The sequence below is a fragment of the Bos javanicus genome, chromosome 17 (genome assembly GCF_032452875.1).
Source record: "Bos javanicus breed banteng chromosome 17, ARS-OSU_banteng_1.0, whole genome shotgun sequence".
Lineage (NCBI taxonomy): Eukaryota > Metazoa > Chordata > Mammalia > Artiodactyla > Bovidae > Bos > Bos javanicus.
The window spans coordinates 62017800-62045785 of record NC_083884.1 but is presented as its reverse complement, the minus strand read 5'-3'; the positions used below and the strand labels follow the sequence as shown (position 1 = coordinate 62045785).

Below are 27986 nucleotides of genomic sequence, written 5' to 3'. Positions count from 1 at the left end.
AGCAGGGATTCAGTTCTCTATGTTGGGGATACATGGGGAGAAATGCTGTCTCTGATAGTTGATTATTCGCTGTGGCTTTCAAGTCTGCAAGCCTGAGAGTGGCAGAGACCAGAGGTGGAAACCGAGGCACAAAGGGAAGATGTGACATGTCTGTGGTAGCATGACTAGTAAATGGAGAGGCTGGTCTTCTTTTTAGAATGGAAGGACTTGCTTCCCCAAAATGGGGCACTGTGAGTTCTGCTTTTGGATGATCCAACCACTGTTCAGGGCTCTTTGCCCTTTCTTAACATGCTCCTTAGAACTTCCCTGGTAGATCAGTGGTAAAGAATCCACCTGCCAATGCAGGAGATGCAGGTTCGATCCCTGAGTTGGGAAGATCCCCTGGAGAAGGAAATGGCAACCCAGTCCAGTATTCTTGCTGGGAAATCCCATGAACAGGGAAGCCTGGCGGGCTACAGTCCATGGGGTCACAAAGAGTCAGACACGACTTAGTTACTAAACAATAACAGTGTGCTCCTTAACCCTCGGTGTTTGAAACAACAGAAAACAAGAATGGTGGTGGCCTTGTTATCATTAAATGATTCCTCTTTAGTGCCAAAAAAATATTATTCAAATGCATAAATGATCAGATGGGTTAATTAATAAACTGAACTGATGGGTCATGTTCATCAAAGCTGTGAATATACAACCCTACAGCAACCATGTTTTAGATGTGCTAAAATAAGATAATAATGATAACAATGGAAGTAGGTCATTGTCATTTAAGCTGAACTGTGTGGTTGTTGCATCTGGTGCTGATACTGTTACAAGGTGTTTTTTCTCCCTAACTTTATTCATTTTTTTTCTTTCTCTCCTTTCTTTGCCTACCTTCAGTGATAAAGAGCAGTGAGTATTTTATGATACTTTTATTTTTCTACAGACTGAATTTTACCTCTTTTCTGATGAAAGTGGCTTGCCCCTAAGGAGAGTTGGTTCAAAAAGGAACTAACATGTTTTATATATCTAAAAAAAAAATCCAAGTTGTTAAAAAAAAAAGCACACCCCTCTTGAGAAAAAAATATGAAATTTCAAGAAAAAAATTCTTGATAAAAGGATGGAAAACATTCCTTAGGGGAGCCCTCAATTTAATTTTTGTTAGCAGCTTGTGGGATTCAGCAAGTTTATTAACCACCTTCTGTTTCTTTTGCATTTTTCCTGGGAACACTGTTCTTAGGTAAAGAAAATATTAACTCAAATGAGTGCTGTCATTAATCAAAGATGACGAAGAACAGAACAGAGCTTGTGGGAAGTTATATGCTAAACACATGGTCTCTGTCATCTCATGGGAGGTCAGCCTGATTTCCCAATGAAATGCCTTTGACTCCGAGGTCTCATCTTTGCTCATAACTTTTGTTTTAAATTAGATTCATTTCCTAAATATGCATGACGGATTGGATGCTGGGTCCAATAAATGAACAGTTAGGCTGCAAAGCAGATGGGGTTTTGGTTGTGTGTACACATCGGGAGACTAAAGGAAGGTCATTTTACTCTCCCCATGGTAGGGGAGTTATCACAGATCCACAAGCAGAGCACTGAGCCTGGCCTCAGAACACCCAGGTCTAAGTTCTGCTCTGGGACTCAGTGTCACTTCCTTGAACCCTGGCCATCTCCTTTATAATATGGGTATGTTAAGCCAGGTGGCTCAGTGGTAAAGAATCTACCTGCCAATGCAGCAGGAGACACAGGTTCAATCCCTGGGCTGGGAAGACTCTCTGGAGGAAGAAACGGCTACCACTCCAGTATTCTTGCCTGAAAAATCCCATGGACAGAGTCTGGAGGGCTACAGACCATGGGGTTGCAAAGAGTCGGACATGACTTAGTGACTGAGCATGCACAAAGCTCCTAGCTATGTTAATCCTGCCCTTCCACCTTCACTGGGAGGTGGTGCGATCAAATGAGATGCATGGGAAAGGTTCAGTTCAGTTCAGTTCAGTCACTCAGTCATGTCTGACTCTTTGCAATCCCATGAACCGCAGCACGCCAGGCCTCCCTGTTCATCACCAACTCCCAGAGTCCACCAAAACCCATGTCCATTGAGACAGTGATGCCATCCAACCATCTCATCCTCTGTTATCACCTTCTCCTCCTGCCCTCAATCTTTTCCAGCATCAGGGTCTTTTCAAATGAGTCAGCTCTTCTCATCAGGTGGCCAAAGTATTGGAGTTTCAGCTTCAACATCAGTCCATCCAATGAACACCCAGGACTGGTCTCCTTTAAGATGGATTGGTTGGATGTCCTTGCAGTCCAAGGGACTCTCAAGAGTCTTCTCCAACACCACAGTTCAAAAGCATCAATTCTTCAGTGCTCGGCTTTCTTTACAGTCCAACTCTCACATCCATACATGACCACTGGAAAAACCATAGCCTTGACTAGTAGACGGACCTTTGTTGACAAAGTAATGTCTCTGCTTTTTAATATGCTGTCTAGGTTGGTCATAACTTCTGTAAAGCACCAAACAAAGTCAGAGGAAGGGGTGGATTACAATCTAACCTTACCCTTGTGTGTGTGTGTGTGTGTGTGTGTGTGTGTGTGTGTGTGTGTATATATATATAGTGTTTGTGTTCTACATTTTCTGTTGTTGGTTGGTAAACTTATGGTCAGACAGTATCTTTTTATGAATATTGTGAGTATATCTGAAAGAGATGGGAATACCAGACCGCCTGACCTGGCTCTTGAGAAACCTGTATGCAGGTCAGGAAGCAACAGGAAAAGGAGTGTGTCAAGGCTGTATATTGTTACCCTGCTTATTTAACTTATGTGCAGGGTACATCATGAGAAACGCTGGGTTGGAGGAAGCTCAAGCTGGAATCAAGATTGCTGGGAGAAATATCAATAACCTCAGATATGCAGATGACACCACCCTTATGGCAGAAAGTGAAGAAGAACTAAAAAGTCTCTTGATGATAGTGAAAGTGGAGAATGAAAAAGTTGGTTTAAAGCTCAAGATTCAGAAAACTAAGATCATGGCCTCTGGTCCCATCACTTCATGGCAGATAGATGGGGAAACAGTGGAAACAATGGCTGACTTTATTTTTGGGGCTCCAAAATCACTGCAGATGGTGATTGCAGCCATGAAATTAAAAGACGCTTACTCCCTGGAAGGAAAATCATGACCAACCTAGACAGCATATTAAAAAGCAGAGACATTACTTTGTCAACAAAGGTCCGTCTAGTCAAGGCTATGGTTTTTCCAGTGGTCATGTATGGATGTGAGAGTTGGACTGTAAAGAAAGCCGAGCACTGAAGAATTGATGCTTTTGAACTGTGGTGTTGGAGAAGACCCTTGAGAGTCCCTTGGACTGCAAGGACATCCAACCAGTCCATCTTAAAGGAGACCAGTCCTGGGTGTTCATTGGAAGGACTGATGTTGAAGCTGAAACTCCAATACTTTGGCCACCTGATGAGAAGAGCTGACTCATTTGAAAAGACCCTGATGCTCGGAAAGATCGAGGACTGGAGGAGAAGGGGACAACAGAGGATGAGATGGTTGGATGGCATCACTGACTCAATGGACATGGGTTTTGGTGGACTCCGGGAGTTGGTGATGGACAGGGAGGCCTGGAGTGCTGCAGCTCATGGGGTTGCAAAGAGTCGGACATGACTGAGTACTGAACTGAACTGAACTGATATAATTCAGACATGCTAGTAGAGATGCTGAGATATCTGATTATAAATACGAAGATTGCAAGAGAGACGTTCATGACTTTAGAGGGTCCTAAGCACGTTAGGCTTCCTGAATGCTGAAAGTTGAAAGGTAGGATATATATTCATGCTCCTTCCCTCCCTCCTTCATGCTCTCCATCCTCTCCTTCTCCCTCTCCCTCCCTTCCCTTTTTCCTTTCATTAACAGATACCCAGTGCTTAGTATCGGAGAAGGCAATGGCACCCTACTCCAGTACTCTTGCCTGGAAAGTCCCATGGACGGTGGAGCCTGGAAGGCTGCAGTCCAAGGGGTCACTGAGGGTTGGACACGACTGAGAGACTTCACTTTCACTTTTCACTTTCATGCATTGGAGAAGGAAATGGCAACCCACTCCAGTGTTCTTGCCTGGAGAATCCCAGGGACAGGGGAGCCTGGTGGGCTGCTGTCTATGGGGTCATACAGAGTTGGATACGACTGAAGTGACTTAGCAGCAGCAGCAGTGCTTAGTATGTATCATACTCTGTGCTAAGCATCAGGAATACAAGGTTAGTCAAAGTCTGAGTGGATGTCTAGAAGGGTTTCAGTTCAGTTCATTTCAGTTGCTCAGTAGAGTCCAACTCTCTGTGACCCCCATGGACTGCAGCACCCCAGGCTTCCCTGTCCATCACCAACTCTCAGAGCTTGTGAAACTCATGTCCATTCAACCATCTCATCCTGTCGTCCCCATCTCCTCCTGCCTTCAATCTTTCCCAGCATCAGGGTCTTTTCAAATGAGTCTGTTCTTCACATCATGTGGCCAAAGTATTGGAGCTTCAGCTTCAGCATCAGTCCTTCCAATGAATATTCAGGACTGATTTCCTTTAGGATTGACTGGTTTGATCTCCTTGCAGTCCAAGGGACTCTCAAGAGTCTTCTCCAACACCACAACTCAAAAGCATCAGTTCTTCGGCACTCAGCTTCCTTTATGGTCCAACTCTCACATCCATACATGACTACTGGAAAAACCATAGCTTTGACTATATGGACCTTTGTTGGCAAAGTAATGTCTCTGATTTTTAATATGCTGTTTAGGTTTGTCATAGGTTTTCTTCCAGGGAGCAAGTGACTTTTAGTTTCTTGGCTACAGTCACCATTTGCAGTGATTTTGGAGCCCAAGAAAATAAGGTCTGTCAGTGTTTCCATTGTTTCCCCATCTATTTGCCACAAAATGATGGGACCAGAGGCCATAATCTTAGCTTTTGAATGTTGAGTTTTAAGTCAGCTTTTTCACTCTCCTCTTTTGCCTTCATGAAGAGGCTCTTTAGTTCCTCTTCGCTTTCTGCCGTAAGAGTGGTGTCATCTGCATATCTGAGGTTATTGATATTTCTCCCTGCAATTTTGATTCCAGCCTGTGCTTCATCCAGCCCTACATTTCGCATGATGTACTCTGCATTAAGTTAAAATAAGCAGGGTGACAATATACAGCCTTGACATACTCCTTTCCCTATTTTGAACCAGTCCATTGTTCCATGTCCATTTCTAACTGCTTCTTGATCTACATACAGATTTCTCAGGAGCAGGTCAGGTGGCCTGGTATTCCCATCTCTTTCAGAATTTTCCACAGTTTGTTGTGATCCACACAGTCAAAGGCTTTAGTGCAGTCAGTGAAACAGAAGTAGATGTTTTTCTGGAATTCTTTTGCTTTTTCTGTGATCTAGCAGAGGTTGGCAATTTGATCTCTGGTTCCTCTGCCTTTTCTAAATCCAGCTTGAACATCTGGAAGTTCCCAATTTACGTACTGTTGAAGCCTAACTTGGAGAATTTTGAGCATTCCTTTGCTAGCATGTGAGATGAGTGCAATTGTGCGGTAGTTTGAACAAACTTTGGCATTGCCTTTCTTTGGGATTAGAATGAAAACTGGCCTTTTCCAGTCCTGTGGCCACTGCTGAATTTTCCAAATTTGCTGGCATATTGAGTGCAGCACTTTCACAGCATCATCTTTTAGGATTTGAAATAGCTCAGCTGGAATTCCATCACCTCCACTAGCTTTGTTCATAATGATGCTTCCTAAGCCCCACTTGACTTCACATTCCAGTATGTCTGGCTCTAGGTGAGTGATCACACCATCATGGTTATCTGGGTTATTAAGGTCTTTTTTGTATAGTTCTTCTGTGTATCCTTGCCTCCTCCTCTTAATATCTTCTGCTTCTGGTAGGTCCACACCCCAAAAGGGTTTACAAACAAATAGTCACCAACAAATACACTTTATTGTGCAAGGAGCTATAATAGCAGATCAGTGTCCTGTGGGAGTACAATGATGGGGAAGTTTCCTGGAAGAAGTATTGTGTAAGCTGAGATTGTGTAAAGGAGGTACAAGATAGAGAAGAGACAGAGGAGTTCCAGGTAAGGGAACAGCATACACAAAGTCTAAATAGGAGAGAGAGCATGGGATTTTAGGAAAGCTGAATGGAACTCAGGCTGGTTTAAAAGATTACCAGGATCCCGAGATCCCCTTAGCTTTCTGAAGGGAGTTAGGGAACCACAGCATCCTTGTGGCACCCCCTTGAGTCTGGTAGGGGTAAATCTCATCCAAAAGGGCCTTTATACCAGCAGGACTTGGATAAAATGTTCTGTGTTGTGGATGTCCCTCCTTCCACACCCTCCCCTTCAGGATTCATTAAAATCTCATTCTCTGAGCTGTAAAGAGACTTCCTGCTGACACCTGCTTCTGTCGGCATCCTGGGGGAAGGGAGGGGATAAGAAGAAAGAAAAGAAAAAGGATTAATTTTCTGCACACCACCGCTGTTTAATGCTTCAGAGCCTTCATGCCCTGACAGCATTTCCATCATCCCACTCCTTTGGGGAGTTATAATATATTAATAGAGACATCTGGTGGGTATTTATTACGTGACTATTGTGTGTATGAAACGAAGAATCAAGGTAGGAGGCAGGAAGAAGCTGGGAGTCTGCGCTTTGCAGTGTTTCGGCGGGTGGGGAACACCTGTGAGGGGCTTCCACCTGGAGTCAGGACTAGTTTCCTTTTGTATTAGAGGCCACTGGTGCTGGTTTGTTGGGGAGGGTTCCTTCCAACAGTCTCTAGATGCACCTGAGCAGCTACATTCAGGTCACAGATGAAGCGCACCCAGAATGCTGGTTTCTTGAGCCTCTGACCATATCCTCCCCACACAGCTCTCTTGGCAATTCCCTTCCCTCCTTTGAGGGTTGGGCGTCTGGAAAATGAGCAGGTCAACTGCAGTGATCTTTAGACTTTTATTAGCAGCAAAATTCTTTCTGTGAATACAATTTTATTCAGAAGCTAAATATATAAGATAGATAAAGAGTGGAGCTGGATAAAGTTCTTTAGTGGCTAAAAGCATTAAATGTATCATGGTACAACTGTAAGTTAAAATAATACCAAACTATAAAGTAAATGTAGCGAGTTTAGCAAGATTCACTTTGTTGTTGTCGCCACAGTGAATAGTGTATCAGTTATCTTTTGCTGTGTAACAAATCTGATGCTCTGTGACAACCTAGAGGGGTGGGATGGAGTAGAAGGTGGGAAGAAGATTCAAGAGCGAGGAGACATACATAGACCTATGGCTGATTGATGTTGATATAGGGCAGAAACCAACACAATGTTGTAAATTAATTATCCTCCAATTAAAAATAAACAATTATAAAAAAAAACTCAGTGGCATAGAACAATGATGACTTATTTTCTGGAATCTGGGCCTGGCTGGTGGCTCTGCTGATCTTGGCTGGGCTCTCTTGTGCATCAAACTGTAGGCTGATCTAAGATGCTGTGGCTGGAATGACTCAGCTCTGCATGCCTCTCATCCTGTCCTGAGCTTTTTGTTTCAGTGATGAAAGTAAATAGAAACGTACAAGGGTTTTTCAGGCTTAGCCCCAGGATGGCCCATCTCTCCCCTGTGTTTCATTGGCCAAAGTAAGCCACAATTCCATATGGATTCAAGGGTTGAGAAATAGACTCTGCCCTTTGGGTGAAAGCAATTTGAAATCCACATGGCAAAGGGCATGGATCCTTAGAAGGGTGAAGTATTGAGGTCCCCAATGCAATAAACTAGATCTCATGGTTTTATTAAATATTAAATTCTTAAAAATTGTTTTTGCTCACTCTATTTTTAACTGGTATCCTTACTTTGCTAGTGGGAACCCAGCATTGCCATCTGGGCTGAAGTGAGGATGGAGGGCTTGGTTCCCTGTCTACTCTGTCCCTGCACAGCCCACTCACCTGCAACCCTTTGAGATCCCTTCAGGGAACTACAACAGCTTAGACTATTTGGGGGAATAAGAGGCAGGTGCCCTTCATAATTCTCCAGGAAGCCTTGTCCTAAGTATGTGAATAAGAGTGGAGATGGGTCAGCCCTCTTCGCCCTGACCTGCCTGAGCCACTAAGCCAGGGGTGTTTCCACATGCAGCCACTGAGGGTCAGGGGTAGCCTCTGAGGGACTAAGTAGGTAAGACTTCTCACTCCCAATGCAGGGGGCCCAGGTCTGATCCCTGGTCAGGGAACTAGATCTCACATGCCATAACAGAGTTGGCAACTAAAGATCCCACATGCTGCAGTGAAGATAGAGGATCAAGGGTCCTGGATGCAGCTAAGACCTGGCACAGCCAAAGAAATAAATGATTTTTTTTTTTTAAAAAGGAGTAGCCTCTGAGAGTCCTGGCGGTAAACAGACATGAAATCCTTCTCACTTAACAGATCTGAAACAGACATTCAGACTGGGGCCCCAATGCACACTGCTAATAAGCAACAGACCCAGGATTTGGATCTTAAACCCCACTAGGTCAAAGAGGACTCAAGCTGGTGTGCAGTAGGCCCTCTAGGCATTTACTGGATTGAATACAATGCTCTGAGGAACTTGTCCAAGGAGGCAACACTTTGGTCTCCACTTTTGGCTTCCCTTGTGGCTCAGATGGTAAAGAATCTGCCTGCAGTGTGGGAGACCTGGGTTCGATCCCTGGGTCAGGACAATCCCCTGGAAAAGGGAATGGCTACCCACTCCAGTATTCTGGCCTGGAGAATTCCATGGACAGAGGAGCCTGGCAAGCTGCAGTCCATGGGGTTGCAAAGAGTCAGACACAACTGAGCAACTTTCACTTTCACTTTTGGTCTTTAATGAGATCCCAACACTGGACTTTGGTCTTAAGGACATGGAGCCCGAATCCTTAGTGAGGGTTCCACCTTCTTGTCACTAGAGTATTCTCAAGGTCCCCATGTTCACAATGCTCGCCAGCCCACAGGAGGCCCAGATACGGCCATTCTCTCCCTTCAGAGCAAAGGCTTTGGTTTGAAAAACCAGTTTGTTTCCCTCTGTTTGCTTTTGAAATTAAAACATGAAAATCCACAGGAGGCTTGCGAATCCCCACTGGGACCAATTGGTGACATTTTCAAACACTAGATGAGTTGTTTGTCAACTGTGTATTTTGGAGCAGAGGACGGGGAGTGGGTAAGGTCTGGAGGGATGCTGGGAGCTCCAGCAGGCCTTTTGCTCATCTGCAGAAGGAGGCAATTATCTTAGGTGGGCCTCTTGGGGACCCCTATTCCTGCTTGTGTTTCTGGAGTCGTGTGTTTCCTGTGCGTGCTAATCCCAGCGAGTCATGTGTTGGGGTTAGAGGCATTGACTTCAGGTCTGACCATACCCATGACCAGACTGTGAGCTGTAGGAATGTGTCCATGAAAGGGTCTCTACTGGGTGTATGGCCCAGCATCTCATGTATGCTCTGTCTTGGTCCCTGAGCTGCTTTTTAAAGGCAGGAGATACATGGAGACTTCCCTGGTGGTTTGGACAGTAAAGAATCTGCCTGCAATGCAGAAGACCCAGGTTTGATCCCTGGGTCAGGAAGATGTCCCGGAGAAGGGAATGGCAGCCTATTCCAGTATTCTTGCTTGGAGAATTCCGTGGACAGAGGAGACTTGTGAGCTACAGTCCATGGGGTCACAAAGAGTCAGACACGACTGAGCAACTAACAATTTTGCTTCACTTTTAATATGCGGAGGGGGATCAGAAGAGAATGAAGAAAGAGAAGTGGGGGTGAAGGAGGAAGAAGAGGGGTAGTTGAGACATCCATTTCCATGGAAAACCAGAGGGACCTGGGGAGGTGGCTGGATGAGGTTGTAACTAAGGCTCTTTGGGAAGGATGGGTGGTCTTCCTCATGCAGGAGTCCAATGTATGCTTTGCAATTGATGGGAAGAAACATCAGGCTGAGGGATATTAGCATACCTTGAGGAAGATCTTTCCAATAGAATGGCATAGGCTCCTTATGAGAGAGTGAGGTCTTCATCACAGGGAGCATTGAAGCAAGGCTGGAAGGACCCCTCTAGGGAGGCTGTGTAAGACAGGCTTTCGGGTGATCCCCCATGGCCCTCCTCTCCTGGGGTTCATGTCTTTGTGTAACCTCCTCACCTTGAGTGTGGGCAGGACCAGGGTTGTGTTTCTAACCTATGGAATACTGCAAACAGGATGGGACCTCAGCTCTGTGATTACGTCATGTTATGTAAGACTCTGTCTCACTTGACTGGAGCTGCAGAGTCACCTTGCATACTTGATGAAGGAAGTGGCCCATGGGATGAAATTGAAGTCCGCTTGGTTAGGAATTGCAGCCTGCCTCCAGGACATGGAGGTGACCTCTTGCCAACAGCCAACAAGAAGTTGGAGTCCTAGGTCACATGGTTGCTGGGAAATGAACTAGATTTACCTGGAAGTTTATTCTTCCCCTAGAAAGCCTCCAGATGAAATCTGAGCCATCTGGAGCCATCTGGAATCTGACCCATCTGACATCTGATTGCAGCCTTGTAAGATGCTGCGCAGAGGACCCAAAGCTGTGCCTGGACTCCCAACATGAAAACTGTGACATAATAAACGTGTGTTGTGTAAAGCCCCTAAGTTTGTAATAACTGGTTATGCAACAATCGAAAATGAACATAGGCATTGTAGGTAGGGCTTTGTTCCACCCTGTCTATATCCTCTGCTAGGTTGATTTTTCCAATTATCTAATGGTGCTGAAGCTGAAGCTCCAGTATTTTGGCCACCTGATGTGAAGAGTTGACTCATTGGAAGAGACCCTGATGCTGGGAAAGATTGAGGGCAAGAGGAGAAGGGGACGACAGAGGACGTGATGGTTGGATGGATCACCAACTCAATGGACATGGATTTGAGCAAACTCAAGGAGACAGAGAAGGACAGGGAAGCCTGGCATACTGAAGTTCATGGGGTCACAAAGAAACACGACTTAGCAGCTAAACAACAATGCTATACAACAAATCACATCAAGCGCAGTGGCTTAAACAGAAGTTACTGCTTATTACCTCTTGCAGATTTTGTTGGTAGATATTTGAGAGTGGCTTGGCTAGGTGGTCCTGGCAGAGCTGCAGTCATATGGCAGCTGAGGCTGAGGCCATCTGAAGATTTGACAAGGGCTAGAGGGTCACTGGCAAGTTGGTGCTGGCTGTTGGGTGGTGGGGAAGTGGGGGCGGGGGCTCAGTTCCTCTCCACAGGGATGTTTGAGTGTCCTCATGACATGGCATTTGACTTCCCCTAGACCGAATGACCCAAGAGACCAAGGCAGAAGTTGAAATGTCTTTCATGACCTAGCCTAGGAAGTCACCCACGGTCACACCCACACCAGCTGGGATTCAGTGTGAAAGAAGACAACACAGGGAGAGTGAATACCAGGAGGCAGATATCCCGGGGAACCATATGGTAGACTGGCTGCCATATTGATCTTTCTTCCATTGAGTATGTTTAGCATTTGCTCGTCCCCAGAGGCCCCTGATCCAAAGCAAGGTATGTTTCCATCCGGGTTTCCCCCAGCCGCTCCGTCCTCTTTCTCGCAAGACGTCTGCTTCCAGTTGCTTTCAAACTCTTCCTTCTCTGCTCTTCTGAACAAACCATCTTAGGTGGGAGGATGTGAGAGGAGGTGGGGAGGGAGGAAGGGGGAGACAGGGCTTTTAATTTTCAACTTTAAGTGTCAAAAGGCAATTTCATGCCTACTGACGTGATTAGAGCAGTGGAAGTAATAGAGGCTGGCAGCTAATGGGGTGCTGGCTTCAGGGGATTCGTAATTACTAATTTTTCCCCCCCAACAGGGACAAGAATTTCTAGTGGTGTTGAGCCCTGCATTCCACTTGGGTAATGCCCCTCAGCGCCTGGGGGGTGGAGGATATTATTAGTGGAGAGAATGATAATTTGCCATAGACTGTAGCATTAGCTCTCTACCCAGCTCTGATCCTCTGCACCATCCCTGGGGCTACACGGATAGGCATTCATTTCACCTCATATTGGGGAGGTTAAGTGTGCAGGCTGCCCAGGTCTGAATTCCACCTCTGCCACTTCCCAGCTGTGCGACCTCGGACAAGTTGTCTAATTTCTCCACAGCCGAGTCTCCTCACCAGAAAATAGACAGTAACCATCCCTGCCTTGTAGAAATGTTGTGAGGATTAAATGAAGTAATGTGGGCCTCCAGAAGGCACTATGTCAGTATTTGCTGCTACTAAGTGGCTTCAGTCGTGTCCAACTCTTTGCCACCCCATGGACTGTAGCCTGCCAGGCTCCTCTGTCCATGGGATTCTCCAGGCAAGAATAACTGAGTGGGTTGCCATGCCCTCCTCCAGGGGATCTTCCTAACCCAGGAAACAAACCCTCATCTCTTACATTTCCTTCGTGGGGAGGCAGGTTCTTTACCACTAGCGCCACCTGGGAAGTCCATGTCGGTATTTGCTTTTTTATTGAAACAAAAAAGCCAAGAAGAGCACAGGATGGAACTTGAAATGCTACAGGAGCTTTGGAGGCAGGAAATCTAGATGTTTGTGTGAAATGGAGAGATTTTTATAAAACTAGTTGGCAACTAGTTTAAATTTGAAAAAAAAAAAAATTCTGTGGCCCACACTAAACATATTTGTGCCAGGTAGGGGTTGGATTCCACCTGGGATCCAGGGCTTCAGACCACTCTCCCAGAATCTTTTCCACTCCAGTTGCAGAAGTCTACTGTTTGGACTCTTTTCCTGAGAACACCATTATCCTCCAGGTTTCCATGAAAAGTGAAAGTTGCTCAGTTGTGTCTGACTCTTTGCAACCCCATGGACTGTAGCCTGCCAGGCTTCTCTGTCCATGGAATTCTTCAGGCCAAAATACTGGAGTGGGTAGCCATTCCTTTCTCCAGGGGATCTTCCCAACCCAGGGATAGAAGCCAGGTCTCCCACGTTACAGGCAGATTCTTTATTGTCTGAGCCACAGGGGAAGCCCAGGTTTCCATGAACTTCCTGCAAATGTCAAGTCAAGAGTGTCTGCCACATGCTAAGCACTTAAGAAAAATAAACTCAGCAGAACCCTATGAAGGATGTATATGTTCCCCACTGTGTGTGTGTGTGTGTATGCTCAGTTGCTCAGTCACGTCCTACTCTTTGCGACCCTGTGGACTGCAGCCCACTGGTCTCCTCTGTCCATGGGATTTTCCTGGCAAGAATACTGGAGTGGGTTGCTATGTCCTCCTCCAAAGGAACATTCCTGACCCAGGAATTGAACCCCTATCTCCTGCGTCTCCTGCATTGACAGGTGGATTCTTTACCATTGTGCCACCTGCAAAGCCTCCACGGGTCCCACTGTAGAGATAAGCAAACTGAGGCTCTGAGAGGTTGGGATTCTTTTGCCTGAAGGGATTTGAACTGAGGTTTACCAGACTCCAGAGGCTAGAGCCTAACCACAACAGCCTACTTTCTCTCCAGCCTCACGCCTTCCCATATTACCTTTCAGGCTCCAGACAGGATGGTCTGTCCACCCCAGCGGTCAGCCGGACAGACAGAGGAAACAGGAAGAGCTGACAGATGAGGAGAAGGAAATCATCAACAGGGTGATCGCTCGCGCTGAGAAGATGGAAGAGATGGAACAGGAGCGAATCGGGTGAGGCCCTGCGCTTCCCTCCATTCTGGGAGGGCCGTGCTGCCCAGGGCGGGGTGCTTGGGGAGGGCACGGGGCAGGGCTGCCTTTGGGATTTGTCATCTGTGACGCGCTGAGACACCCACTCAGGCAGAGCCGGAATCCTTGGTGCAGGAGATGAGACAGCCAGGAGAGGAGAAAAGAACAGAGGAGAGAGCGGGCTGGGGGCTGGCTGGGGAGGGGGGCATCTGGGCTGGGGAGGTGTGTGTGTGTGTGAGCCCAGTTGTCTCACCATTTCGGCTGCACAGAAATGTGTTCTAGTGACATACGCCATGCAGGTTCTAGAATATACAGCTGAGGGTGAGGTAAGGGGGAGCAAGTCTACATCAAAGACACAGTACGGGAAAGAGAGCGCACGCCTGAAATGAACTATATGAGAGAACGGGAGAAATCCTTCCTAAAGGGGAGCCAGCGTGAGAGTGAGGCTTCAGAGATTAAGCTGGTGGGTCTGGATGCCAAGAACTCAGGGTTGCATCCCCACTCCCTGCTTCCCAGCTGCAGCTCCCATGCATGTTGCTTCACCCGCTGAGCCTTGCTTTGCTCTCTCTAGAATGGGGAGAATAAAAATCACTGTCCCATAGGACAGTCGTAAGGAGTGAGGTGATGCTTGTGTCATTCCTGGCCCAGGGCTGGGCATTCAGTTCAGTTCAGTCGCTCAGTCGTGTCCGACTCTTTGCGACACCATGGACTGCAGCACGCCAGGCCTCCCTGTCCATCACCAACCCCCGAAGTTTACTCAGACTCACGTCCGTCACGTTGGTGATGCCATTCCAACCATCTCATCCTCTGTCATCCCCTTCTCTTCCCACCTTCAGTCTTTCCCAGTATCAGGTTCTTTTCCAATGAGTGGGTTCTTCGCATCAAGTGGCCTGGGCATACTTTGCATTTAACGAATGGTAGGGGGGGAGGAAAGTGGAGTTTGGAGGGCAGAGGTAACAAAAACACATAAGGGATGGAAGAAGGATGTGTGGCGTGTGTGTGTCAGGGAGTGACAGCGTCAGTGAGCCAGGGCAGTGTTAGAGAGAGAGGGAGGGCTAGCGGGTGGGCTTGGGAGGGATGGATGGGGAAGTGAGAGGGGAGTCGTGCCTGGAGAAGAGAAGAGTGAGTATGTGTGTGTTGGGGGTTGGGGGGTGCAGTTCATGGGTAGAAGTTTCCACTGCTAGGACTCAGGGAGGCCACCAATCGGTCCTCCAAGACTGAACCTCAGATGGGAAATGGGAGGGGTCACCGAGATGTCACCTCCTTCCCAGACCTTTCTTCCCTGGGGCAGAGTGGGGAGCAGCCTTTGCTGACTGCTTGCAACTGGTTGGGCACTGGGGTGTCCTTTCATCTCCCCGCCCATCCACTCAGCAGGGGGTTAACAAGATTCCTGGGAGGAAAATGATGTTCTGAATACACAGGAAGTGGGCGCCTTTGATTTGAGCCTCTGCAGACCATTTTGTTCAGGGTGGGCTGGGGCGATCAGAGGTGATGTTGGCAAGTGGCAGATAACCTGGCACAGGCGGAGTCAGCTTGTGTTCCGCCCTCCATCAGCTTCCTGGGTAGGTTGCTAATGGGGAGAGGTCTTGAGGGGCTTGCTTACATGGCTGAGTTTTTATTTTGCTTTTAAAAAGATATATCAGGAGTGAGGAGTTGTCCAGGCTGGAGGTCTTGTGAGTGTGTGGGTGTGAGCTTGAGTGTGTGTTCACTTCAACCAACAAGGGGCCTCAGCCTTGCAGAAAGGATATCCTTGCAGAAGGATATGGATGTTAAATTCTTGCTTGGAGGCAAGAACTTCCAACCTTTTTCCTACATAGCACTTTCCCACCAGCTAACACGCTTTGTATTTTACACTGAGTTTGACTGTTGTGTGTCTCTCCCTTTCAGATGATACGATTCCTGAGTGTAGACATTGTTACCTGTTTTGTTCACCATGGAATCCCCAGACCTAGTACATAGTAGGTGTGCAGTAGAGTATTTGTTGAGTGAGTGAGTGAACATGGCAGACAGTGCTCCTCCCACCCACCCAAGTCAGTTTCTTTCTGCATCTTCTGTGGCCATGAGGCTGGAGAGCTTGGAATTTTGTAGTCCAGGGTCCACATTTCCAGGGAAGACACTGCGACTTGCTGATTTAGATTTATATCAGAATCTATCCCTGTTAACTGGGCTGCCTTTGGGTGTAAATTAAGGGGATCTCTGTGAATTAAGTGGATTCTAGCTTGAACATTCAAGAACAGGGTAGATGGGCTCCCTGCTTTGCCCCCATGTCCTGCTACATTGCCTGATCTGGTGACGTGGTGGAAGAGCACAGCAGTTAACCCCTGAGGCCCCAGAGTCAGAGAGACTTGGGTTCAAATTCCAGCCCTATTTCTAATCCCCTGTGTGACCTTACGCAAGCCACTTGAGCTCTTCCTTCCTCAATTTCCTCATCTGCAAAATGGGGAAGCTCTGCAGATCATTTTATTCCTGGATGGAAAATGATGTTATGAACACACAGGAAGTAGGTGCCTTTGATTTGAGCCTCTGCAGACCCTGATGCCGGGAAAGATTGAGGCAGGAGGAGAAGTGGGTGACAGAAGATGAGATGGTTGGATGGCATCATCGACCCAATGAACATGAGTTGGAGCAAACTCCAGGACATAGTGAAGGACAGGGAAGTTTGGTGTGCTGCATTCCAGGCAGTCGCAAAGAGTCAGACACGACTTAGTGACTGAAGGACAGCAAGAACAGGGATAACTTAGCACACACTTCTCTGGGAATGTTTAATTCACATGCAAAATATTATCATGGTGCCTGACACAGGGCACATGCTCAGTTAATGGTGATGATCATTTACCAACGCATTTGCTGAGGAAATGCGTTTCTTTACACCGACCAAGGCCTCCGTTCTAGAATTATGCCCAAGACTGTGGTTTGGCAAGCCCCTGGCTTCCCATGAAGGAGATCTGAGAGCCTTCCAGTGAAGCCGGGACCAAGCCCATGGTGACAGAGTGTCCCCTTGCTGAAACACTACATTTTCTCATCCTGCCAGGAGGCAGGACAGTCCTGGAGGATTCTGGCTGCCGCTGTTTCCCTGCACCCTTCCAGCTGCCAGCCCTCGCTGGTAGCATCGCCAGAGGCAAAGCCATGCTATTTGTGTCTTATGAGCTCGAACCTGCCCTCATTCCTGTTCAACCCACGCTTCCCTGGGAGAGGATCAAAGTGGAGTCAGATGAAAGGAGAGCAACACATCAGGCACAGAGTGAGGCTGAAAACGGGGTGCCATCGGGGTTCCCCCTTCAGAACCTGAGGCTCAGTTAATGAGCCTTGGGGGCTTCAGTTCCCCACCCATCCAGTAAGGCAGGTCAGCCTGGGTCTCAGAATCCTTCCTGATCCAACTGTAAAGTATTTGGGAAGGTCTGGTGGAGGACCCTGTACCATGTTATTGGCTGCCCCTCTCAGCAAATGAGCTCTTTCTATTAAACCTGTGGATATAACTGTGTCCCCTTCTGGGCCCAGACACCAGGTCTGTGATGCTGAACTTCCTTTTCGGTTACCTAACACCCGTCTGAGAGATATGCAAAGTCATTGTTTACATAATAAGCAATCATTATAATGGGTACCGTTTATAGGCTGAGTATTTACTGAGTGCCAAACACTGAATCTAAAAACTTCATATAGGCTTAACTCATTAACTGCTCCTCTCAGCCCGATCAAGTAGGTTCTATTATTATCCTCATTTTGCAGCTGAGGAAACTGAGGCTTAGAAAATCTAGGTCACTTGTCCGAAGTCACGCAGAGCTAAGAGACATGTCCCTCTCTGGCTGACTCTCAGAATTATGCTCCTATTAGGTGTCTTTCCTGAAGGCCTGGCCTCAAAATTGTTAGACTCTGCAGAATATAGGAACGTTTAAAGCTTAGGTTTGGAGAGGACATTGGAGAAGGAAATGGCAACCCACTCCAGTACTTGTGCCTGGAAAATTCCACAACAGAGGAGCCTGGTAGGTTATAGTCCATGGGATCAAAAAGAGTTGGACATGACTGACCAACTTCACTCACTTTTGGGGGAGTTAGAAGCTAGAATCCCTTCTATACTGGCCCAGTGATTCCTTCCCAGTGATCTTACTAACCTGTTTCTACCTCCACAGCTGTCAGAACTTGTCTCCATGGTCCTAAGGCTGTGGAGAATTCCAAGTGAGAATCAGCCTCAGGTGTCCCAGGAAGCACTGCCTCCCTGGGGCGGTTTAGCTAGAGTTAGATGCCCCAGGGAGTCCCAGGCAATGCAGCTGAGTAGAGCTGGTTCTCGCCTTGGAGCCTCTTTGCTTTTGACCAAGAGGGTGTCTAAAACTTCACTCACTACTCAGCCCACAATCAAGCTCTGCTCTCTTCAGCATCCCTAGAGGGAAGGATGATAGCCAGAAGGGAAACTCATTAAAGAGCCTCATTTTTCCCCACATTCCTTATTCAAGGCTAAATGGGATCTCAGAATTTATTTTGCATGGCCTGACTGCTGTAAACTTTCTATACTAGTTAGAACATTTGGCTTGCAAGAAAGGAAATTAATTCCAGGTAGACTGTTTGAGTTATCTGTGACCGCATCACATACCACCCGACACTTACTGACTGCCAACAACCACAATTTACTATTTTTCATGATTCTGTGGGTTAAGAATTTAGGCAGGACTCTGACAGATTGATTTTCTGCTCCGCGTAGCATGGGCAAGGGGTCACTCTTTCAACTGCATTCAGTGAGTGACTGGGTTGGACTGGAAGGGCCAGGAAAGCTCCAATCCTTTCACACAGTGTGCTCTGCATGGCCCCTCTCTTTCCAAGAAATCTTTTCTTACTCAATCGTCTGACCTGAGTTCCTTTACCTGGCAAAGAAAGCAAAGATGGAAGTCATCGGGATTCTTAACAGCTGGGTCTGGGACTGGTAGAGCATTACTCCACTGGGTTCTACTGGAGAGGAGAAAGAGATCCACCTCTTCCTGGAAGAATGACTTACACATCCAGGGAAAGAAGCTGTAAATGGGAGTTTTCTTTGGAGATTCTACTCCATTAGGCAAAAAGGGGAATTGAATACAAGGTTTCAGAGGTATCTCAAGGGTTGCAAGGACAGGGACACAGCCTAGACTCACGAAAGTTCTGCTTCTCATACACATCTTAGAAAATATAGTCACAAACTATACCTCTTCAATTGCTATAATTCTTCTTAGCCCTAATTCCAAATTCCCAAGAAAGGAACTCTGGTCCAGGTCACCCTAAGTGCCTGCCTCTCATCCAATCAGCCATGACCAGAGGTGCCAGGCTACACAAACAAGGATGCTGAGTGCTTCTCAAGAGAGTGCCAAGGTCCTTTGTGAATTGAACAGACACCCAGAGGGTGCCCACAGGACTTTTAAAGCATATTAAATCTGGAATTAAACATTTGCCTGGGGAAACTTGTGTGTGCAGGTTTTGTTTTTGTTTTGTTTCCCTGGTAGGTTCCTCCATGTCTTTATCATATTTCTTTCTTTCAGAGCCTCTCAAAGGCATTTGCTCATATATTCTGTCTGCAAGGGGACAGGCAGCCTGGTGGTTTCCATTCGAGGTTGATGTCCCTCAACAGATGGATCCGAAGAAGTAATTAGGATTTGTCATTAACCTTGGTGTCCAAACACTGTGATGGAGGAGGAAGTCAAAGAGACACTGGGAGACTGTTGTTGACAAAATCTGTTGGATTTCTGTCACCTCCCCATCTCAGTTCCACCATCCCCTATAGTCTTAGCCTAGAATTTTTCTCAAAGTGTGGACAGAGGGAGAAGTGAGTAATACTGCTTGGAATTTGCTGCATCTAATTAGCTAGGCATCTTTCCTATGGCTTGACAAGCTGACAGCAAGCCACCCTGCTACATTTTTTTTTTTTTTAACTTGGAGTCCTAGACATTCTGTGGATAGAACTCAGGGGTTCTGGGGCATCCTGATATTATAAACATAGTTATCTGTGTGTATGTGTTCATTTTTAAGAAGAAATATTCATAGATGTCATCAGGTTTGGGGGGATTCTGAACCCCCAAATGTTGAGAAACACTGAGTAGTACCTCAGTTTTTCAAGGGATCAGATCAACACTTTGTTATGTCCATGTATCCTTAATAATATATGGAATCTGTTTGCACAAGATGAAAACAGTGAGTGAATGAGTGAAAAGTCGCTCAGTCGTGTCTGACTATTTGCGACCCCATGGACTGTACAGTCCATGGAGTTCTCTGGGCCAGAATACTGAAGTGGATAGCTGTTCCCTTCTCCAGGGGATCTTCCCAACCCAGGGATCAAACCCAGGTCTGCTGCATTGCAGGTGGATTCTTTACCAGCTGAGCCACCAGGGAAGCCCAAGAATACTAGAGTGGGTCGAACCGGGGTCTCCTGCATTGCAGGCATATTCTTTACCAGCTGAGCTATATGGGAAGCCCCCAGTGAAAACAGATGTCTTCCTAATTCGTTAAGCAGTCCAGTGCCTGGCATAAAAAGGAGAGAGCAAATGAATGCATGTTGGATAATTCTAAACCCAACTGACTAAGTCTCTCATTGAATAATTTTAACTTTGAGGTTTACCAGACCTCATCTATAAAGTGGGGAGTTGGAGTTGGACTATGTCCATCTCCATCTAACCCAAGGTTCTTGAACCTTGGCACTATTTACATCTGGAGACAGATAATTCTTTCTGGTGGGTGTGGTTCTGTGCCCTGAATTTTTTAGCAGCTCCCTCTGGCTCCCTCCAACTGGATGCCTGTAGTAACTGGGACTGTTACCAAGCTGTGACAGTCCAAAATGTCTCCCAACATCGCCAAATGCCCCCTTGATGGGCACAATCACGCCCTGTTGAGAATCACTGCTCTAGCCTTCTTGCTGAGTGACTCAAAAAAGGAAGAAGAAACAAATGAGAATTTTTCTGCAACCATAACTCAACTTCTAGGGAAATAATAATAGTTCACCCTTACAAACACCATATGTTGGCAGGGTACTCAAAGCTTTAAGCAGATTCATCTATGTAACCCTCACAACAGCTTTATGCATTAAGCCATATTATTATCATTCCCATTTTACAGATGAGGCAACTGAGGGACAGAGAGGTTAAGCAACTTCCCAGGGTTGCACAGCTAATAAGCAAACTGGGATTGCAAACCCAGACTGGCTGGCTTCAGAGTTAGATGCCTATTCTGCTATTCTATAGAGAGATTTAAGCTATGATTTTTGCAGTAGTCATGTATGGATGTGAGAGTTGGACCATAAAGAAAACTGAGTGCCCAAGAATTGATGCTTTTGAACTGTGGTGTTGGAGAAGACTCTTGAGAGTCCCTTGGACTGCAAGGAGATCAAACCAGTCAATCCTAAAGGAAATCAGTCCTGAATATTCATTGGAAGGACTGATGCTGAAGCTGAAGCTCCAGTACTTTGGCCGCATGATGTGAAGAACTGACTCATTGGAAAAGACCCTGATGCTGGGAAAGATTGAAGGCAGGAGGAGAAGGGGACGACAGAGGATGAGATGGTTGAATGGCATCACCGACTCGATGGCCATGAGTTTGAGCAAGCTCTGGGAGTTGGTGATGGACAGGGAAGCCTGGCATGCTGCAGTCCATAGCACTGCAAAGAGCTGGACACAACTAAGTGACTGAACTGTACTGACTGATAGAGAGATAATCATTTATAGCCAAGCATTCTATTAGGAACTTTCAAATATATTGCATTACCTTTAATCCCTACTATGTCCTCTCAGAGTGACAGACTACTGTCTTTACTTCACAGATGAGATGACTGAAGTTCAGAGAGGTTAAGGCAGTTGCCCAGGGGTACACAGTCTTTTCATGGCCAAACCAAACTCTGAACTTGAATCTGTCTTTCCACATTATCTTACTGCCTTTCAGAGGTGCAGGTAGGGAAGGCAATTGACAAATGACTTCAGAGCTTCAGGGAAGTGAATAATTTACAGGGTGTCTTATATATTCACTCAGGTTAAAAGATTGAGTGTCGCACACTTCTTCCTACAGTGGGGCAGTTCACCCTTCACTGTCCCTTGTGGGCCTCAGCAGCGTATTCTCTCAACCCTACTTTCCATGACAAGAAAGGGCAGGTGCAGGAGTTAGGAGGAGCCCCAACTGTAAGCACTGAAAAGAAACAAAGGCTTCATTCTTCCAAAGCGGGTAACAGCATCCAAGTAGCTAGACCCAGCCTCCAGTCTCGGCCACCTGCTGGCTGTGTACCCTTGGTAAGTGACTTTCTGTCTGTGTGCCTCCTTCCCCGCCCCCCAAAATAGGAGTGAATAATGGAACTGACCTCACAGGTTGTATGGCTTAAGGAAAACAATGCACAAGGAATGCTTAGCACAGCACCAGATAACTGTTGCTATTATTGGGTTTAAATGACCCAGTTCCTTGCCTGGCTGACTACATTAGCCCAGCGGAGCCCTCGGGCTTTCTCTCTTGGCTCCAACCCTGACCCGCGGTGACCCCCTTCCCCAAAGTGCTGGGGTCCAGACAGGAATCCCACTGACCAATCCATCAAGGAGACAGAGTAGGATCAACAGCTCCCCAGCTAGTGACGGTAATAAACAGCAGTAGAAATTAATGAGTCTGAACTGCATGCACTCTGCATGCCAGCAGCATGGCTTCATGATGGAAGGACTTAGTCATTTAAGGACAGGTTCCCGAGAGACCTTGGCGTTGGAGTCTTAGACCAGCCCCCTTCAGAGCAGCCATGTTCACAGTCTAGATGACCCAGACTAGACTTCAGGAAATGCCAAGTCTAATAAACCTAGTGGTAGCATCTCCCCACTTGGCAATTAGGGTGATGGGGAAAGCAGCATGACTCTGGAATTAATGGAGTGTGCACGTGAGGGAGAGAGAGAGAGAGAAACAACATGATGCACTCTCACTCCGCTGCGTCTTCCGAACCATCGTGCAATCGCGCTCCATCATGGCTCTAAAGGCAGCTCTCTGTCTCCACACCATCAGTGATGGAGGCCCAGCTTTTCACCATTTTCCTCACCAGTTCAGGGACCAGCACATACAGCCAACACACCTTCACAGGCAGGGTGTTCTTCTCAGCTCTGCAGCTCACCCCATTAAACTACTTTCTGGAGCAATTGTACATCTATTAGGCTTCTCTTCAACATTCATCAAGATGTTGCAGCAATGCTGGTTTGAAAGTGCTAAAGCAGTTGCCTGAACATTTCTGGGGCCAATTTGGATTTTTTGGAGGAAGCCTGAGCTCAACCAAAAAGCAGTATCAGATCTGCAGTTGGCTGGTATCCTTGTCTGCAGAAGGCAGCCAACTAGAGCTAGGCTCCTTGCAAAAGCAGAGTGTGTACAGCTGTGTGTGTGTGAAAGCATGCTCTGTATGCGGGTGACAATCACACCCATGTTCCTGTGTGGTTGTAGGTTCCATCTGTGTGTGTGGTTAGAGACAGGCACATGAGTTCTGTCAGTTTCTAGTCACGGCAGCCTCTTTAAAAGCTTTAGAAAGATGGATTTCATGTGCAGATTTTAGCACCCTGGTTACACAGAAAAAAAAATGTGAGCATAGGGAGCTATTAAAGCTACAAATTTCCAGAAGAAATAATTAGCAGCAGCCACAACTGAGTAGTTACCGTGTTCCGGGCATTTTACAAACACTCTCGTTTTATCTTTGCATCAATTCCAGGTGGCAAGGACTTTGTTTTCATTACATTTACAGATGGAAAACAGAAGCTCAGAAAGGTTATGTAACTTTCTTAAAGTCTCAGAGCCAGGAAATCGCAAAGTCCAAAGCCCAAAGTCCACTGTGCACCCAAGCAAGGTCACTGCAGAATGGACACCCCAACTCCTGCATCATAAGTGCCTCACATTTCTTAATTTTCAAAGAGTGTGTGTGTGTGTGTGTGTGTGCAAGTGTTCATGTGCGTGTGCATGTGTGGAGAGACTATGTTTTCCTGGGGTCGAGTACCCAGAGAAGGTGATCAGAAACTCACAGGGTCCAAAAACTTGATTTTTCTGACATCCACAGCCAGGCAGGGAGGAACTGCCCAAACTTTGCTCCAGAGAAGAGGACTTGAATCTGATTCTGACCTGAACCAGGTAGAAACAGAACTTGCATGTCAGATGGGGCAGGAATATAGGTGTAGTGGGTAGAATAATGCTGCCCTGCAAAGATGTTCACATCCTAACCCCTGGGACCTGCGGCTATGTTCCTCCCATGGCCAAAGAGGCTTTGCAGGTATGATTAAGAATCTGGAGATACAGAGATTACCCTGGAATAGCCAATATAATCACATGGGTCCTTATAAGAGAGAGGTGGGAGGGTAACAGCAAGATTGGCAAATGCTACACTGCTGGCTTTGAAGATGGAGGGAGAAGCCACAAGCCAAGGAATGTGGGCAGCTTCTAGAAATTAGAAAAGGCAAAGAACAGATGTTCTAGAGCTTGCAGAAAGAACGCAGCCCTGCCTGCCAGTGCCTTGACTAAGTGAAACCTGTGTCAGGTATATAATCTCTAGGACTTTTGTGCTGTCATAAGCCACTAGGCTGTAATTTGTGACAGCAGCACTAAGAAGCTAACACAGAGGGGCTCCTTAAGCCAGCTAGCATGCAATGGCATCTCAGAGGCTTCCTGCTAGTATACACTGTCACCACTGAATTAGAGCCACTGGGGACAATCTTATAGTTTCAAGAGACCTGGTCCCTCCCATGTGTAGACAAAGTCTGGTAACCTGCCTGCCTCATTCTACCTAGAACCACTTTGGCATTTGAAACTCACTGTTTCAAGACTCCAGGGGCTCCATTCATATGTCCATACATTGTCTCAAAATGGGGGAAGTTGGGTTTCCTCTACCGAAAGCCCTTTCATGCTTTCCCATCACTGTTAGACTCAAGACTTTGCAGGGAATGGCCCCTGGCCACCCCTCCAGACTCATCTTCTGCCGTTCCGCCCAAGCCCTGTTAAGCAACTCTCAACTCCCTTGCACTTGCTGTTCCTTCTTCTTCCAGTGCTTTTCCTCACCCTCTTTACTGGTCCAGCTCCTCTTTATCCTCAGGTCTCATTTCAGCGGTCACTTTCTCTGAGGCCCCATCCTACTTAATGTCCCTCCCTCTGAGTTCTCACAGCTTGTTCTGCAGAGTACTTTCTCTGAGCTTAATTATGATGATCGATGTGATCATGTAAAAATGTCCGAGTCTCTAGAATGCCAGCTCCACGACGCCAGGCCCCTCATCTGTTCTGCTCCCCGTTGTGTCCTCGCTGTCTACTGTCACATAGTTTCTCCATAAATTTTCGTCACATGAATGAATAGCCCATCTGCGTCTATTTGGACAGCAAGGTCAGAGCACCCTGGGAATCCACTTCCCACCACCTCCAGGGGTTGTCTGTTGGTGCCCAGAGGAGGAGACCATTAACCTTTCTGGTGCCTCCAGAAACATCCTGGGAAACAGGAGATGCCCACCCAACTTCACTGAATAACCATCAGCTCCCCTTAAGCACCCAGCCTGGTGATGGATGGGTTTCCTGGATCTGAGGCACGAGTAGGAATCATAAAGTTAATCGGGCATGTAAAGACATAACTAGAGAGTGACAGCCACGTACAGTGTCCAGCTAATTGGGCGCTTAATGTGGAGACATTAGACAGGCAAACAAAGCTAGCCTGCCGATGTGGATGGGTCTTCTCTGTCAGTAAAGGTCCTTCAGTTTCAAAACACAAGAAGAAATCTTGATGCTTTAGCCTCAGCATCTGAGAATCCCTGAGTGTTGCCCAGGGGAGGAAGCTTGAGGTGCATCTCATCTAAGTGCTCACATTTTGTTTGGGTGAAAGCACGCAGAGCACAAAGCTTTTTCTAGGTCATTGCCTGGATGAGGGGTAGGATTTAAGGCCATGGTTTTAACCCTTGGCTTACATGTTCTCTATCTCCAAAAATGCTAATTTTATTGTCTAACATAAAGTAGCTCATGTTTATCATAGAAAGTTAAGAAAGTATAGAGGAGTCCAGCTAACTGGGTGCTTAAGGGAAGAGGGTAGCACAGGTATTAAAGACGGAAGTAAAAGTTACTCATAATCCCACCACCTGGAAGTGATCATTGTGAATATTTCAGTGTGTTTCTTTTCTAATATTTTTTTTGGCCTGATGCACACTAGGCACATGTATTCAGATGAGCATGTTCCAAACCCAGCCTTGTATCACGATCACAGTTCTGCATGGATTTGGGGGGTTTTCCTCCACTTAACATAACGAGGAGAGCATTTTCTTGTGTGATTTGTCCCACTGCTTCCTTCCCTACCGAAGCATTTCTCAAAATGTGGCCAAAAATTCACCAGCACCAGGATCCCATAGGGAGCTACTCCAAACTACAGACACTTGGAACCCATCCCAGTCCCATAGAATCTGAATGTTGAACACTCTTCTAGGGTAATCTAGATGGACCATCCATTTGCAGAACATACCCGCATGCGGTGGCTGTCAACAGGACCATAGGCTGAAATACTGGTTTCCGAGTGTAATCAAATCCATAACTGAGAAGTTTTAGAGCTGGGACCCCAGGCGTTGGTTGTTGTTGTTTTTTTTAATTCTTCTGGGTCATTAACATGCATTGAGGGTTACAGGCATCTTTCATAGTGCATATAGGACTTTCCTGCCAAGACTGGTAACAAGAAACATTCCTTATGGGGTGAAGAAACTGAAATATTTTATCACCGGGATAGACTCATCTATGACTCATGGTCTTCATGACATAATTTGGACTTAGTTCCCTGCAAAGTTTTATTTCCAAATTTATGCTCCTTGGCTATTCAGGCCCTCCCTGTTGAGGCCCTAGCATCTGGGGCTGCAGAGAGATTGTCCGAATGGTCAGGCTACAGGAAACACCCCCACACCTGCCACCCTGTTCATCCCTGTCTTTGAGCAGAGAAGGAAGGTCTGCCCAACCCTACTCCACTACCTCTCTCTTTATTGGTCTGTACTGAATTCACAAATAACAAGGGTCGCTATGCTGAGAGATCTGGATAATGATCTTCAATCTGTTTTTCCATGCCGTTTGCTGCCACTGATATAAGCTAATGAGACACTCCCAGTACAATGCGTGTTAATGGGGCCTTTTGGAGTTGAGGACTGAATGATGGAAGGAGCAAGCATCTTGAGAGGGATGCAAGAGTGTGGGTTTGCAAGTGGCGGCAGCTGAGCCTTCTAGGTTTCCTGAGTAAAGTATGCTGCAGTTTAGAATTGGGTCATCTAGCCCATGCTCTCTTCCTGAGCTGGGTTGGCAAAGCTTGACTCGAGGCAGAAGGCCACGAGGGGAACTCATGGAAAGCAAAGATGGTTTACTGGCGCAGAGAACTAGATTCTAGCCCAGGCTTAGTGCTCTCTGTGCCTTGGGACTGCCCCCTTTACCACCATCATCACCACTGATAGAGTGAGAAGAACAAAATGTAACTACTTTCTGGCTAGATTAATCACTTCATCTGGCTGTGGATGAAGGGGAAAAAATGTGAAAACAAATATGTGTCCCCAAAAAAGAAAAATATATATATGACACTGTGCAATTACCATCCCCTGCCTCCATTAGCTTACCATTGTCACGTAACATTTGGTAATTCTATGGCATTGAAAAGCATCTTCAAATCTGTCTGCTCCAGATAACTTCAAACTGTTTCTTTAAATAGTGGAACCAACTTTCTGAAGGAAATCTAATCCAAAAGCTCAAACAAATGAAAGAGATAAGCACAGATATACTCTGAATGAAATATCTCTCAGCAACAAATGAAAGAGATAAGCACAGATATACTCTGAATGAAATGTCTCTCAGCATTACTCCCGCTATACCACTCCAGTGAGTGGCCCCAAGATGGTCTCTGAGGAACCCCTGGGGTGCCATAAAACACAATTTGACAATGACCAACTTAGCCCAACACCTTCTCCTTTACAGATGAGGAAATTGCATCCCAGAGAGGCAAAATTCAAGGCTAACATCCAGATTTCTCCATCCTACATCGGGGACTCTTTAGGGGAACAAGATGGCAGCTCAGTTGTTGGGTGTCTTATCCCAACTTCTGAGAAGTCCGAGGCAAAAGAGATAGAATCATGTGTGCAACTTGGTACCTACCAGTGATTGAGGCCCCACTGATGTGAGAAAGGCAACGGAACAGAGCAGGGGGAGACTGGACTGTTCAAGAAGGTCCCCATGGCTCTGCTCGGCAGTAGCAGCAGCAAGGTCTGAATAAGAACAGGGACTTGAAGGACTTCCCTAGTGGTCCAGTGGTTAAGATGCTATGATTCCACTGCAGGTGTGCACAGGCCCATGCCTGGTCAGGGAACTAAGATTTTTTATTTACTTAAATGTAGAAAAAAAAAAAGAACAGGGACTCAAAAACCATACTGCCAGACTGCCTGAATCTGAGTTCAGGCTTTCC

General features: G+C 46.5%; 1 protein-coding gene across 9 annotated transcripts in view; it reads left to right on the top strand.

Annotated features, from left to right (window-relative positions):
- Positions 1-27986, top strand: part of RPH3A (rabphilin 3A) — a 293375-nt gene that overhangs the window by 231154 nt on the left and 34235 nt on the right. For all 9 annotated transcript variants that reach the window (XM_061384969.1, XM_061384968.1, XM_061384970.1 and 6 more), the window contains one exon: positions 13439-13585. In XM_061384969.1, the coding sequence (XP_061240953.1) occupies positions 13439-13585 (147 nt within the window). The remainder of the gene's footprint in view (positions 1-13438; positions 13586-27986) is intronic.